The sequence below is a fragment of the Heloderma suspectum genome, chromosome 1 (genome assembly GCF_057233095.1).
Source record: "Heloderma suspectum isolate Gila_16-S chromosome 1, 16-S_ref, whole genome shotgun sequence".
Taxonomy (NCBI): Eukaryota; Metazoa; Chordata; class Lepidosauria; order Squamata; family Helodermatidae; genus Heloderma; species Heloderma suspectum.
Genome location: NC_139458.1, coordinates 70,796,394 through 70,812,727, shown reverse-complemented (window position 1 = coordinate 70,812,727; position 16,334 = coordinate 70,796,394). Strand labels below are relative to the sequence as shown.

At 44.3% G+C, this 16,334-nt stretch overlaps 1 protein-coding gene across 3 annotated transcripts in view; it reads left to right on the top strand.

Annotated features, from left to right (window-relative positions):
• Positions 1 to 4,080: 4,080 nt before the first annotated feature.
• Positions 4,081 to 16,334, top strand: part of RPAP1 (RNA polymerase II associated protein 1) — a 70,474-nt gene continuing 58,220 nt past the window's right edge. The window contains exons 1-5 of one of the 3 annotated variants that reach the window (XM_084846066.1): positions 4,081 to 5,284; positions 7,842 to 8,132; positions 8,951 to 9,191; positions 10,692 to 10,837; positions 11,574 to 11,666. In XM_084846066.1, the coding sequence (XP_084702192.1) occupies positions 8,999 to 9,191; positions 10,692 to 10,837; positions 11,574 to 11,666 (432 nt within the window). In that variant the 5' untranslated portion in view covers positions 4,081 to 5,284; positions 7,842 to 8,132; positions 8,951 to 8,998. Of the gene's footprint in view, positions 8,133 to 8,950; positions 9,192 to 10,691; positions 10,838 to 11,573; positions 11,667 to 16,334 lie in introns of all 3 variants that reach the window. The other 2 variants (XM_084846055.1, XM_084846047.1) reach the window with 2 other exon arrangements.

The window sequence follows — 16,334 nt, the reverse complement described above, 5'->3', positions numbered from 1 at the left end:
AAGGCATTTACAGGCACTAGATGATTATACCTGTTTGCATTCGATACTGCTGAAACAAAACAATCAATTCTGCTGCATTGTTGAGTCTAGTTTTATTCTTGGTATACTGTATTCAGTTTTGGTCACACCTCAAAAACAGTATTGTAGAGCTGGGGAAGGTGCAGAAAAGGGCAACCAAAATGACTGAGAAGCTGGGATAATTCCCCTATGAGGAAAGGTTATAACTTTTGGGGCTGTTTAATTTAGAAAAATGGTGAGCAATGGGGGACATGATAGAGGTGTTTAACATTATACATGGAGTGGAGAAAATGTATATAGAGAGGTTTTCCTCCCTTTCTCATAATACTAGAACTCAAGGTTATCCAATGAAGCTGAATAGTTAGAGATTTAGGGCAAATAAAAGTGAATAATTAAAATATGGAATTCCCACAGCTGGGTGACCATTGTGGGAACAGAATGCTGGACTAGACAGGCCTTTAATCTGATCCAGGATGGCTCTTTTTATGGTTTTATATTTTGATGAGCTCAGTGGTGAATGCTGATGGAAGATTTTGCTGATACTTTACATCTCTTCATTCCTGCCTACTATCACAACTGATGAAGAGCCTTTGAACTAAAGTTTACATTAATTTTGTAGTAAGATTTCTTGCTTTTAAAAAATAATATTTACACCTGTTTGGCAGCTCATGTGGCAGCAGGGGCTAGTACAAATGTTGTGTTCAGCCACATGGACTCATTCCATTTATGTTTATGCTTTCCTATATTCATCATTAACAAGATGCTTCTTCTGCTCAGAAACTATGCCCACTTTTTTCTAATGCCACCAGTGACCCTGTCAAGGATGCACCACCTTTTCAGCCCTGAGAGCTTCATCTGGTGTCAGCCACATATGTCCACGTGCACACATATAGACACAACCATACATATATGCACATACACACACACTGCCCCCAACCCAAAACACATCAGTTTGCAGGGGTGAAGAGATTTAAATGTCCCCTCCCTGTCCGCTGAGATCGAGTGATCTCCATTGAGATCACTTTTCTTGTCCACTAGTAGCAGTGGGAAAACAACAATTATGGAAGCAGGATCACTGCAGGTCGGGAGAGGCTTCCAGCTCTCCCATCCCCTAGCAAGATTGCTCTCCCACTGCTGCTAACAGCAGTGCTGAAGCATTTCCCCTCTGGATACAGCTGATCACCTAGGCTGTGGGGAAAGTGTGTGGCAGCACCTCACCAGCTTCGCAGACTGCACCAGGAGTGGCCGAGGGCCATCTCTACTATAGGAGTACCTATTACTAGGAGCCACTCAAGGATCTTGGACCAGATTACTGAGGTTATGGTTGTGAAGAAGCATTTGAAACAACAGAAGCCAGAGTTCAGCAGGGCTCAGTATTGGTGTGTGATTTTTGTGTTGGAGCTCAACCTAGGAGCATGTTGGGAATAATGAAGGAGATGCCTTGGCACATATGCAGGGTAATATCATCAGTGAGTAGCCACAATCAGGCTCCATCATTTGCGATCAGCAGAAAATATCACTTGTGTAGAGAATATGCTCTCCAGGAAAGTTTGTAACCTGTTGGTTCTTTTGAAAAGGTAAGTACTGAAAACAAGTCACTAGGACATAGGAAGCTGCCCTGTATCCGGGCAGACTTTTTGTCCACCTTACGGAATATTGTCTACTCTGACTGTGGAAGCTGCAGTAGCACTCCAGAGTCCAAGGCAAAGTTTTTCCCATTGGATCCTTTTTTAAACTGGAGATGTCATGGATTGTCCTAGGAAATAAAACCTGAGCTAGAAAGTACACATACTCCTGTCATTCCTGCTACCTATTATTTTGGGCTGGATTATACTGGTTATTGGAAGGATTAAAAATATAAGAAATAAATAATAAAATAAATAAAAATATGCTCCTGCCCAGGATGCTGAACTAAAATTATGGATTTCTCCATTGTTTTCTATAATCACTGTTCCACAAGGGATTCCTTGGACAGAATGGTGCCTGAACATTTTGTCCCGTAACTCTGGTTCTACAAGCACAAGAGACTTGCTCTTTTTTATTGGAAAGCTGGGAATCTGGGCTAGCTACTGGGTCCCCTGTGATGGTGGGCCCCGGGCTGCAGCCCCCTTAGCCCAATGGTTAATTCGGCCATAGAGGCAGCTGCCTCAGGCAGCTGATTTTGGGTGCTATGAAAGGGTAGTTCTTGAATATATTATTGCATTTTTATTGTCAGGAAGGTAACATGGTGCTTGTGGGATTTTTTCCCACCTCAGAAGCCAAAATAACATTGGCTAGCCTTCTGCATTCTGAGTTGTAGGGGAGGCAAGGGGGATAGTATTTAGTTCTGTGCCTCAGGTAGCAAAATGTCTTGGGCTGGCTCTGACTGAGAGTCAATATGATGTAGTGATTAGTGTGCCTGATTAGGACCAGTGAAAGAAGGGTCAAATCTTCATTCAGCCATGAAATTCATTGGGTGACCTCAGGCCGGTTAGTCTCCCTCAGCCTCCCCTAGGCTGTTGTGATGGTGGAAAAGTGTGTGGGGTGGGGAAGAACTATGTGTACTGCCTTGAGCTCCTTTTAAGGGAGGGATAAAAATGTAATAAATGGTTTTGCCTGCCAGATAAAAATATCAGTTCTGGACAAATTGAAGTTTCTTGCCTATTGAACTGGCTTGATCTGAAACAGACAAATTCCATCCTCCATTCCAGTAGCCTTCTCCCCCCCACCCCCGCCCTTTTCACTTGAAAGGGCTCTCGCAGTTTTACAGCAAAACTCACAAGCCAATTGGGAAGCATTTCCATCTCCCAGGACATTCTGCAGCAGACTTTAAAATCCTAATATATGCCAACAAAAATGTTTTAAGGGAGATTCCAATCTGGAATTAGCAAATTTGGAACTATAGAATCTGGTCTCAGCAGATTCTATAGTCCAATAGATTTGTCTCAGCAAATCCTGGGGATTTCTAGGTGCCCCTCTTCAGAGGTGAAGAAATAATAGGTGCCCCTCTTCAGAGATTTAGGGAGCAGACGTATCCTATTTAGACAAAAAAGTCCTACAATATGAGCATGCACCAGCTAGCATGGGTGCTGGAGGAACGCTGGGAGTTGCAGGACTTTTTTTCTGTCTAAACATGCATAGGATTGCACATTTATTTATATGATTGCTCTGGCTGTGCCTGTTCTCAGCAGTAGGAATGGGCACACACCTGCTATTTCAATCTTACACATTTTACTGGATGTTCTCATTTAGCTTCGCATAGTGCTGTGACACACCTACAGCTCTCTCTTACACATTCAGGACTGGCCTTAGGGGTGGGTGAAATGGGGGGTCACCCGGGGCACAAAGCTGAGGGGGGCACCAAGCTGGGCTGAACAGGGTGCTAAGGCGGGCTCAGTGGCTGTGTTTTTTTTTAATTTACTGTCTCCAGTGGGCTAGGGTAGTGAAGACCAAGTGTCTGTAACCTTTCTTTCAAGGTTCTATAGGTTGTTTGGGTAGTAACTACAAAAATGATCTTCCTTCAATTGGCTTAAAAAATTTTTTCCCCCAATTTCCACTTTGGTGTCATTTGCGCTAGGTAAAAATCAGTGGAACAGCTTCACTTTGAGGCAATGTTACCAAGCAGTTAGAACCTCAAATACTGTAAACACTGTAAGCACTATATAAATAATAATATAATAAAGCCATAAGCTATAAGAGGTCAGCTGGATACCCTTTTTATTTATAACTTTTCCTTATTATGTTTAAATATAAAAATAATGGATATTCTAAAATAAATGCTTACCAAGAGATAGAAACTGCTATAAAACAAAAAAATATTATAAGTAAAACCTGTGACAGTTCGGCTGTGTTGCACAGTGCACTGCCACTACTCAGAATGTGGCTTTTCAAACTTTGGCTTGTTCAGACTGAAGCACAGTGGCTGAGAGATCAAGGTTTTGAGCAATGCTGTTCTCTATGGACAGCACACGTGCGTGAGGCCCCATAAATCCTCTGGGTGGCCCTGCACAGCGCTCACATTCCCCAACTTTTGTAAAAAAAAACCACACCCGTATTTTTCTTAATATGATTGTTCTTGCGATGCCACAATAAAGTGTTAGCCTTTACGATCCTGTTGTTGTGCCCTGAATTTACTGCACGACAGACCGGCATTCAACCGGTGCAGCTCTACTTGGCACAGAGATGCAGCGACAGGACGCGCTCAATTTCCCGATAGGTTGCCTGACCCGCAGCAACTGAACGGCAGCGAGCCACGCCAGAAGTAAAACATACACAACAGGCACGTATCGAAAAGGCACTAGTTAGGAACGGAGATGAGTTTATGTCAGGAAGAGGTGGAAGGAAGTCTACACCACATCTATCTGGGGGAAAGAGCTGGCCTAAAGCAAATCCTTACAGTACGATCTTAACACATGTCTACTCAGAAGTAAGCCCCACTGGGTTCCATGGGGCACACTCCCAGGTGAGTGGATACAGGATTGCAGCTTGTACACCTACGCACAGTTACCTGGGAGTAAGCGGCACTGAAATGCCGTAACCAAACGCAGGTGCGGGGGGACGCGCGTACCCTACCGAGAGGCGGCTGCGCTAGATCAATGCCTCTCTAGCGGCTCCGCGGACCCACCAGCCGCCGCTGGAGCTTCCCTGGGTAACCAGCGCTTCTGGCTCGACCGCGAATCCAAAATGGCGGCGGAGGCGGAGCCGGGCCTCGAGAAACTTCCCTATCCTGGCCGCGGCGGAAGGGCAGTCGTGTGCGTCAAGCGCCGCTGGGCTGATCGGCGAAGCCGCCGCCGCTGCTTAAGGACAGCAGAGGCAACCCACGCGGTACAGGTCAGTTGGCGCCAGCAGCAGCCGCCCGCGCTTGTCGTCCAGGGTGGTCTGCTACCGTAGCAACAAGGGGGCTGTCTCGGGCCAGGCAGCAGTAGGAGTGTCCCCTTCTTCTAGGACCAAGGCTTTACCTGAGAGACGGGCAGTAATAATGAGGAAAGAAAGGTCTCTGAGCATATGCAAAGAGCATCCCCCACCCCCCAAGTCGCAGTAATTCGGCCCACAGGCTACTGAGCTCTTAAAATGTACTAAAAAAGAGACATTAACCATTATGTGCATTTTTATTTGCAAGCCTACTGCTTTCTTGACTGCAGATTCGGAATGGAGCAGGGCGGGGGAGACGACGACGCACAGTCTTATATTACAGTCTTATATTCTAGATTTGCCTCTGGATTTTTCTGGAGAAACGTGATACCACTGGTGGCTGGAGTTTGTTGAAAGGACATTGTCCACAAACCAGGTTCCGTTCGTTCTCCTTTTTGTGGGGCCCCCTAAAAGCGAGCTGCGGCCCGTGAGCTGGTCGTGGCGTCTCCGTAAGGCTGTGGAAGAGGTGATACCTGCTTAGAAGAAGACACCAGTACATGAGGGCGCAGTCCTTTGCATTTTTAGACAGAAAAACGTCCTACAACTCCCAGCGTTCCCCAGCTAGCCATGATGGCTGAGGAATGCGGGGAGCTGTGGGATTTTTTTCTGTCTAAACATGCATAGGATTGCATCCTGTGCTGCAAAAAAAAAGGGGGGGAGGGGACTAGTTGTAAAAAAGGCAAAACAATTCAGCCTTGTGTGCGCATGTGTAAGTTTAAAAAAAGGTCCACCATTGCAGTTAGAAGAATAAGACAGTAGCCAAGAAAGGGATAGTATAAGACTTCTCCATAACCTAATCATGGGGAAGTTTATACCTCTTAAATGAAATATAGTGTAGTGGGTTTGAAGGCTGTGTGGCTCATTTAAATATAAGCAAACTTTTGTGTAACCAAACCCAGAAGTGGAGTGTTTGGCTGGAACGATGAGTTCAAGTGATGCTTTGTAGATTGCATCAGTTTCTGGTGTGATTATTGGGAGTAAACTCTATGAAAATGTGTCATGAAAAAACTTTCAGGCAAGGGTTTTATTGTGCAATTGCCTTGCCGCATTCACAGAATTTTATAGGGTCTCAGTGTCCAGATGTCATCAGCTTCCATTTGTAACCCTCCTGTGTTTTCCCACTGCTGCTCTTGCCTTTTTTCTTTCCATGAAAAATCCATTAAGGAGAAAAATTCAAAATAGCGCTACCTTCTGAGTGGTAGTACTACGAATCCTCTGTCTGGAAGCACTTGAAATGCCATGTAACGAGCTTGAATATGGTCATGTGCACCCTGACATATGTATTTCATTTATATCCTAAATTTCTGCCAGAAAATGGTGCTAAAGGTGGCTAACAAAATCATATAGATTAAAAATAAAATCCTAATTAAAACATAACAGTAAAAGAAAACAAAACCCAACCAATTAGTTTAAAGTTTCTTAGAGCTTGTCTGTCCAGAGCTAACACATCTTTGGTATGGCAGTGTGTCAGAAAAGAACATTGCTAGACTCATCCAAAGAGTGACATCACAGCAGTGATAGTGGTGGTACTTGGAGGTAGCAGAAGTGAGAGCTTTCAGCACTGCAGTAAAGGTTGCAGGATGGGGTAACGTGTGAGAGAGATACATAGTCCAAACATAGTTAATGTGTTTTACCTGACTCAAGAAGTCTTTTTCAAATGGGATTCTAGCCAAAATTATGCCTTACCGTTTGGGCTTCATTCAGGCTACATACACACTGATTCACAGAATGCAGTCTGAGCATGTATGATATGGATATAATTATCAATGGAAATATTGGGGAATGGTTTCTAACAGAATATTCTATACTCTGTTATTAATGCATAAGAACATAGTATATGTATGCATCTGGCACGTATCAGATGTGCTATTTCCCATTTGGCTCTGCAAAGCCTGTGGAACTGGGTATCTAATATTCGGTTATTGGTATTGTGCATTCTAAAGGTGCAAGTGATAAATAAAACACAGGTGCAAAGCCGGTATGGTGTATTAGTGGGTAGAGACAAGGAGTAGGGAGACTTGGTTTTGAATTCCCACTTGGCCATGAAGGGTCACCTTGGGCCAGCCAAGTTACTATTTCCCAGCATAAACCCACTTGCCCTCACATGGGGCAATGTGACACCATTGGAAGAAGGTTGGGATAGCACTGGATTGGTATTCTGCAAACTGGAGTTGCATGGGTCTGGACCATGGTGAATTGGCTCACCTACTGTTCTTGGTAATGTTTGAACTGGGTCTTGGGGAGGGATAAAAATCTCTTCTTTGACATGCCTCCTGCAAAAGCTTCTAGTAATATTTTGCTAGGGCTAAAGGAGTTGTGCAGTTTCACTGTCAGATGTTGAAAGCTGAACTGTTAGAATGACAGACCTTGTGGATATGTGATGTCTGATCCTGTGGTGCTCTGCACCACCAGTACATCACTGACTTTTATGTTAATCGGGCATTTTGAAGTATAAAACAACAGTGTCTTGAGGCACCTTAAAGACCAACAAATTTATTATGGCGTAAGCTTTCATGGAAAATTTATTATGCCATAACAAATCTATTAGGGCACAATCCTATGCCTGTTTAGACAGAAAAAATTCCTATAACTCCCAGCATTCCCCAGCCGGCCATGGGGAATGCTGGGAGTTCTAGGATTTATTTTTTTTTCTGACTAAACAGCTATAGGATTGTACCCTTAGTTTTTAACATGTCACAAAGCTCTTTGTTTTTAGTGCAACAGACTAACATAGCTACTCTTCTGGAAACTGGAGTAAAAAGATGTGAGAGTAAATAGAGAAAGTCTATAAGCTTACCCAGTTTTATTCTGAAAGTAGGACAAGGACAGAGAAAACTTTGATTATAAGTAAGCAGGTTGTTTCTACTATGAGCCGTTGTAGTTCATGCTGTGGTGGTCTTCTGAAGTGGTCTTCTGAAGTCTGTTTTCTCTAGGATATCAAGCATTTGGTCTATGGAGCCCCATAGCACTGGTATACATATCAAAAGTGGTCCAGGCCGCTGAAATACATTTACTGCTACCTATGTCAAGACTAAAATTTCCATAAATAAACTGGGGAAAGTGCTTGTGCTGTGAAGTACAGAAGAAAGGAGGGAGCGCTTTAGAACAGCAATTTGTGCAGCAGCCAAATCAAAGGCAGGTGGATTGTGGTGCGGGGGTGTTCTGCCTCCTTCCTGAAATAGCAATCCCGCCAGCGGTAACAGCTCATTCTTTTTTTCCTTTTGGTAAGAAAATGTGTCTGCTGTTGACAAAGAATATGTAGAGCGATTGTTCCACATACTGGTCTGATTACTAATGGGTACCATAGCAGGGCACCTTACGTGGTGGAAAATGGCTTGGTGCCAGGTTACCTGAAGGATTGACTCCTCCCATATATACTTGCCTGAACCCTAAGCTAATCTTCAGAGTCCCTCCTCCGGGAGTCCCCGCCAAACATGGTGAGGCAGGTGGTTACTAAGGAGAGGGCCTTTTCAGTGGTGGCACCCTGAATGCCCTCCCCAGAGAGGCTCACCTGTCACCAACACTGTGGTCTTTTTGGTGCCAGGTGTAGACCTTTTTATTTTCCCAGGCTTTCTAGTCCTTCAGCTTTGTTTTTAAATGTGTTATTGTTGTGCTTTTAGATTTTTGCCCTGCTGCTGGTTTTTACTCTGTTTTTACTTTGGCTTTATGTTGTTTTAAACATTCAAACTTTTAATATTATTATTTTATATATTACATTTCTGTATCGCCCAATAGCCAAAGCTCCCTGGGTGGTTATTTTGTTTTATCATGTTTTATCATGTTGTATTTTAGGGTTTTAGTTTTTGTGAACCACCCAGAGAGCTTCAGCTATATTGGGCGATATAGAAAGGTAATAAAATAAATGGCCAGGTGACAGCAGTCCTTTGGCACCTCTGGACAATGTATTAATATCGATATTCTTTGAGGCATTGGGGATATTCTGAAGTGTGTGAGAGTAAAAAATAGTAAGCATTCCTCAAAAGCTTATCTTCCCAAGTAAGGGCCTTTCCATTCATTTCCTTTCTTTTGCTACCTACATCAGGTGACCTATAGACTCTCCAAAGGAAAACAGTGAGAGTAGAGGAGAAAGATGTTGTCAAGGCCCAAGCCTGGGGAATCGGAGGCAGATCTGTTGAGATTCCAGAATCAGTTCCTGGCAGCAAAATCTCCCCCAGCGGTGAAGGTTGTTAAGAAAGCAGATAAGAGAAGAGGGGATGTGGGGAATCAAGATGATGATGAAAGACCCCCATTTCAGCACAGCAGGGATGTAGTGACGTTGGCTGGTAAGTTTATTTCAAATTACTTTGTTTTATATTGATGGTTTAGCATAAACTGATAATTTAAATGTGTGCGTGCACACAGTGCAACAACTTCACTACCTGAGTTGTTAGGTTTATTTTCATGGCATTCTGACTGTAGCCCTGCCTATACTTGGCATGACTACAGATGTTGGATAAATCCTCAGTGGAACCAAATGAGTTCAGATTTCTATGAGTCTGACCTGTGGATTCCACAGCGGACCGGTTTTTCCTAAGTCACACGGATTCCACAGTTTTTTTACTTTCAGGAATTGTACACAAATTTAGTTGTAGAAAAATACATAAAATTAAAAAAAAAACACCAGGCAAAAATGCACATTTCCTTCACCGGCCAAAGCGTGAAAATGTGCATGGGGGTGGGTATTTGTGCATTTTGGGGGAATTTGCGCATTTTTGCGCGTGCAAATTTGCACAGTTCAGGGAATGAGAAAGAAAACTCGGTTCCATCAGTGAGCGAATGACAGAACAAAAGGAATCTGACAATCCATGAAGCACAGACAGAATGGATTTTACAAAATCCGTACATCTCTAGGTGTGACACAGTGCCATCATGCAATTTAGTCTAGCCTGTACTTGTTGGTGTTGCCTGAAAGCATCCATACTAGACCCGTATTGTGTGATGTAACAGTGGTGTGACCACTGCACTGTCACCATCTCAGCGAGCTTAAGCTTTTATCTACCCTAGGGGAAAGAGCTTAGTCCTGTTCTCACCTATATACCCGCGCTTTGAGTGAGTATAGAAAACAAGCAGGGTTGTGTCTGCTGCCCCTGTCCCAGCCTTTGCCCATTTAGTGGGAGGTGAGAATGCAATCAGGGTTCCTGATCATAGATATAGTTATACACGCCTAGAGCCTGTTCTTGCCTTCAGCTGAACGTATGGAGATCAGGACGGGGGCAATTCTGCTCCCCCGCAACACACTCAGTAACTCTGGATTTTGAAGAGCAGGGCTGTTGATAGACAGAAACATGGTGCTTCTTATGTCCATACTTGAATCTTTCCCACATACTTTTGGCAATCAGTTCCTTTATTCTAGGCTTTGCTATAAAATCGCATGGGCTAAGAGAGCAAACAAGAATGTGGCGTGTGTTCCTCAATTTTGTGCACCTCTCATCAAGATGAGACTAAGTGGAGCTGCTTTAGGCTTGGACCCAACATTGCGCAAGCAGAAGTCCTCTTGTGCAACGGGACTTCCTTGTCCTCTCCTCCCCACTGCAGCCCCCTGTGCAACAGCCCCACCCCCCAATCTGCTCTGGAGGGTTTCTCAACCCTCTGAAACAGATTGGAAGCACTTCGGAACGGGTGCAGGGGGAAAGGGAAATCTGCTCTGTCAGTGGTTTCCCTTCCACTGGTGGAGTGACACCATTGTATCCAACCCAAGATTTCATATCTATTTCCTTGGAAGAGGAAAAGCACCTGAGGATTGTTAATGCTCTGCATTTTTTTTGTTTTCTTTCCTTTCTTAGGCTTTACCGATGTGCTCCCACCTCAAACACCAGCTCCTCCAAAGAAATCCAGAATCAAAAGTGCCTGTGTCCATTTTAATGAGGATCCAGGGGAGCAGTTGGATCATGGTGATCGACACATCACAGCAGTCTTCAGCAAAATCATTGTGTGTCCCGTTTGTAGGAACTTCTATAATAACGATTAAACATCCTGTGGTGATGACTGATGAAAGCTGAGGATGTGTGTGTGTGTGTGTGTGTGTGTGTATGTATATACACACGCACACACACACACACACACACACATGCATTATCATCTGACAGAGTAGCCCAAATACTGTACCGCTCCAAGAGCCCTGAATTACGCAATTTCTGTGTTATGCAAATTCGCACTTGCTTACTGATTATGTTGAATTTATGTTTTTGCTAAACATTGGGTGTAAGAAGGCACCCCTTCTGACCACTGAGTATATAGGAAGCCGCTTTGTTCTGAGTCAGGTGATTGGATTATCTAGCCTAGTACTGTCAATGATATTTGACTGGCAATGGCAGTTTGATGTCTCATCTTAGTCCCGCTGCCAGAGATCTTTTTAGGTGGAGATGCTGGGGATGGAACCTTGGACCTTCTGTCTACTCATGTGATGTTGGATGTCGTTATCTATGTTTGTTGTGTTTTCTGCACAAAGCATGGAGCTATCCTTGTCCAGTGACTATGAACTGGTGTCTTCCACTTTTACTCAAGTGTAAAGTGACAATTAAAGTGGCCAAGGGAGGGTGGGGAGCTTGTACAAGAGCTATCATTTCATGGCTGAGGAAAGACTTGAACTTGGATGGCCCATGCTAGGTCGTAATGCTTTACTGAAACATATGCTCAGATAGCATTGTCTCTCTCATCTGTGGCAGGAACACGACACAAGTGCTGCCAGTGTGTCCGCGCCGGTGTTCACTGGAGATCCATTTCCCAGAGTTTTTCACAGGTCTGAAATAAAAACGGAGGTAAGAAAAGGAGCTTCATACTGGCCATTCTTCTCACCACCTTCTGTTTTTGTTTTAGTTTGCTTGGCTGCGGTTAGATTTTACTGTATTCTTACTTGTAAGCCGCTCTGTGAATTATGTCTGAAGAATATCTGGTAAAAGTTCTAAACAAGTAAAACGCCAGGGGGAAGTGTTGGAGCCTCTGATGCGTTTATACAGATGGTTTAGCAAACAGCGCAATGAGCTAAGTGAAAAAGCTCATCTGTTGAATTCGCTATTGTGGGTGATGTATTTGCCAGGCAGGTGGAGCCATGCTGGGCCTTGATTGGGCTCTGGGAGGCAGTAGCTGGGCTCAGTGGTTATATGTTTGGTGGGGTTGAGGTTCTGAAGTTTCACCAAGTGCCTGGAGTTTCAGTCCTGCCAGGAACAGCCCTGAATGAAGCTGTGGTGGCCTCTGCAAAAGGGTTTCAAGGCAGGAGTAACAGCTTCTCTTCTGGACTTGAGATTGCAGGCCTGACAACTGTTGCTAAAGATCATTTTTGCCAAGGTAGTGTGTTGGGTTGGAGGGGTCTTTTGAACCCAAATCCACTCTTTTGAACCCAAATAAAGATGGTGCTGGAGGGCAGCACTTCGCTTGCAGCGTGCCATACTCCCAGTTAAAAAAAAGCTAAATAACGGTGCCATCTATGGCTGCTAGACAGTGGCTAGATGGCCATAGGATTTTTTGGCTTTTGGGAACTGACCTCGGAGTCAGCGCTTTGAGGTTGGTTCCTAGAAAACCGCGTCCCTGCCCCCTCCCCTGCTGCCTCATAGGAGGTGTGGTTCATCTTTGGCTCTGCACTCAAAAGAGCAGCGGGGAGCGGGGGGAAAGAGGGTGTTCCTTGGGGCGGCAGAAGTGCCGTTATGATGCTTCCTAAGCACCATCCAGCCTCCCCGTCCCCTGCTCCGAGCTGCTCCAGCCAGAGCTGCTCCAGCCAGACGGTCGAAATCAGCCATCTAGCTGCAAGTGCAGGGCAGCCGGAGCATGGAGGAGAAGTTCCGCTCTACCCGCCCTGCATTGGATAGTCGGTTGCCTCCGAGTTCAGAGGCGGCTGACTATCCCCATAGGACTGCGCCCTCCAAGTATTAAGAAATAAAATACAAATCAGGAGGGGCCCCAAGAGAAGTGTCCATGGGCATATTGCCACCCATGGGCACCATGTTGAAACCCCAAAGGTAGAGAGTGATAAATTTGTGTAGTTAATCAATTAAATGATTAATTGCAGATTTAATTTTTTTGCTAATTAACCGTTCGGACTCATGATAAGCAAAACCTCAATGACTTTGGGTTCTTGAAACCATTGTTACCATAGACTTGCTCCAGATTTTGTGATACAGTCTTCTTAACAGCACAATCCTCTGCATTTCTGTTCAGAAGTGAGTTCAATGGGGCTTACTTCCAGGTAAGGGTGTATAGGATTGCAGTTTATTTCTGAGTAGTGTGTATATGGTTGGGGCTTACTTTTGAGTAGATTGCATTGTAAAAGATGAGTTTTTGCATTAATTTATAGCCAAGACTTTTGGTTTGAAACTGCTTTAAAGAAATTTTTTGACACCTTTCAGCTCTGAGTCAGGCTTTTCCAAGATAGCTTTCAGTACTATGCTTTCTTCTCTTGGTAAGATCTGCAGGTAATGTCAGATTTAAATTTATGGGTGTCTGTTGTCTGTTACATCTTCATCTTTTACATTACTGATAGACACTGAGCTTGTTTATATTTATTTATATTTATGTATTATTACATTTCTATACCGCCTGGTAGCTGAAGCTGTCTGGGTGGTTCACAACGATTAAAACCATAAAATATAATAGAAAAATTTAAAAGTTTAAAACTACAGTATAAAAGTAAAAACAACCAAATAGAATTTAGCGCAGTGCAAATATTTAAAATACAATACTAGATGTAAATCAGAAACGGAAAAATTAAATGCCTGGGAAAATAAAAAGGTCTTCATCTGGTGCCAAAAAGAGCACAGTGTAGGCACCAGGTGAGCCTCTCTGGGAAGTTCATTCCACAGCCAGGCTCACACAGCAGAAAAGGTCCTTTTCTTAGTAGCCACCAACCTCACTTCCCTTGTTGGGGGCTCCTGCCGAACGACTGCTGAAATTGATCTTAGGGCATGGGCAGGTGTGGATGGGAGGAGACGATCCTTCAGGTAATCTGGCCCCAAGCTGCTTAGGGCTTTGAATGTTAATACCAGCACTTTGAATCAGGCCCGGAAATGGACTGGCAGCCAGTGCAGATGAAAAAGTACTGGGATAGTATGATTACATTGGCCAGTCACTGTTAACAAGCTTGCTTCCCTATTTTGGACCAGCTGAAGTTTCCAGACTGTTTTCAAAGGCAGCCCCACATGTAATGCATTACAGTAATTCAGATGAGAGGTTACCAGAGCATGGATAACTGGAGCTGGGCTCTGTCCAGAAAAGGATGTAGTTGTAGCCTAAGCTGATAAAATGTGCTGTATGCACCTGTGCTTCCAGTGACAACGCTGGATCCAAACTGCAAGCTGATCCTTAAGGGGAGTGCAGCTCCCTCCAGAACAGGTTGAACATCACTTAGCCTGGCAGACAAACCACTGACTGACAGTACCTCTGTCTTGTTTGGATTGAGTCTTAGTTTATTGGCCCTCATCCAGTCCATTACCGCACCCAGGTTCAGAACACTCACTGCCTCACCTGGGTTTGATGAAAGGAGAGATAGAGCTGGGTGTCAGCTACATATTGGGGACACCTCAGTCCATATCTCCAGATGACCTTCCCTAGGGGTTTCATGTAGATGTTGAACAGCATGGGGGATAAAATAGAGCCCTGTGGCACCCCATGGCATAACTGCCAAGGCACAGAGCAATAACCCCCAGCACCACCTTCTGGAATTAGCCATCCAAGTAGGAGCGGAACCACTGCAGGGCAGTGCCTCCCAACTCCCAGCCCAGATAGCCTATCCAGAAGGGTACTATAGTTGATGATATCGAAAGCCATTGAGTGATTCAAGGGAACCAACACAGTTGCGCTCCCCCTGTCCCTCTCCCAGCAAAGGTCATGCCACAGGGTGACCAAGGCAGTTTCTGTTCCAAAATAAAGCCTGAAGCCTGGCTGAAATGGATCTAGATAATCCATTCAAGAGTGCCTTGAGCTGGCTGGCAACCACCCACTCCAGCACCTTGTCTGGGAAAGGGATATTAGCAACCGTTCTATAGTTGTTAACATCCTCTGGGTCCAAGTTAGGCTTTTCAGGAGTGACTTAATAACTGCCTTCTTTAAAGTGGCCGGCACCACTCCCTCTCTCAAGGAGGAGTTGATAACCTCCTGGATCCAGCCAGACATGGCCTTCCTATTAGATATAATAAGCCGTGATGGGCAAGCGTCAAGCATACAGGTGGTCGACAGTACTTATCCAAGCACCTTGTCTGCATCCTCAGGCCTCAACAATGGAAACTCATCCAATAAAACTGAACCAGATGGTGCTTTGGACACCTCTACTAATGGAGTGGTGTTCACTGTGGTGTCCAAGCTGTGACGAATGCGAGCAACTTTATCTTCAAAGTGTTGTGCAAACTTGTCACAGCGTGCTGCCGAGGTTTCCACTATCTTTCTCCCTGGCCCAGATTGCAGAAGGCGATGAACCACTCAGAAAACTCTGCTGGAGTACACTGACAAGATGCAATGCTGATGGAAGAGAACTTCCCCTTTGCCACCCTCACCGCCACAGAGTAGACTTGATAATGAGCTCTGACCTGTGTTCGGTCAGGCTTTAAAAAGAAACAACACTATAGTAGGAAATATTCCATATTTCCAAATTTGATGAAGAAAAATGTTCTAATTTCCTTTCCTAGTAGCAGTGAGTGGTAGCTTCACGTTATTAAACTGTAAGATAGGTGTGGGCAACTTGTGGCCCTTCAGTTGCTTTGGACTACAACTCCTATCATCCCTCAACATTGGCTATGCTGGCCAGGGCTGATGGAGGGCCAAAACATCTGGAGGGCCACAAGTTGCTCAGGCTTTCTGTAACATGTCTTGTCTTGAGAGAGAGTCTATCCCAGTCTTTCAGGATTCTCCAAAAGGCCCCTTAAGGTTTTCCTTTATGTATATTTGCATTTAAACCTCTTGGGATAATAAATGGAAGAGATATTTCTAACAATTGCCCACCCAGTTTTTACAATCATATCTTTTATGAAAGATTCACAGAACATTGGAATTACCTAGGTTTCTTTCTAATTCACACTTAATTCTTGGCACTCCACAAATGTATTCTTTTGCCCGTTGTTGATCTGTGGTTTGGTGTTGCCTCGCTGGCCTATTCTTATGTTTTTATTTGGGAAGCTACAGTCAGAATTTGCAGCTGCATTCTGCTCAGAGGTCACTGCCATCAGTCTTGTTGTTGTAGCTCTAGGAGGCAGTGGCTCAGAATACAACATTTGGAAGGAAGAGAGTGTGTGTGCAGGATTTATCTCCTCTGAGACAGCCTGAGATCGACAGGCTGGAGCATCCAAAGAGCTTGTTAAAGGGAAGGCTGTTGAAAAAAATCTTTCTAGTGCTTTGGAGGGTTTCCTACTATAAACATGGTACAATATGGTTTGTGTCATTTTAAATAGCGATGGTGAATGAACCTTCATCGTTCAAAGCCATAGGCCATCACAGTTTCAAAAATA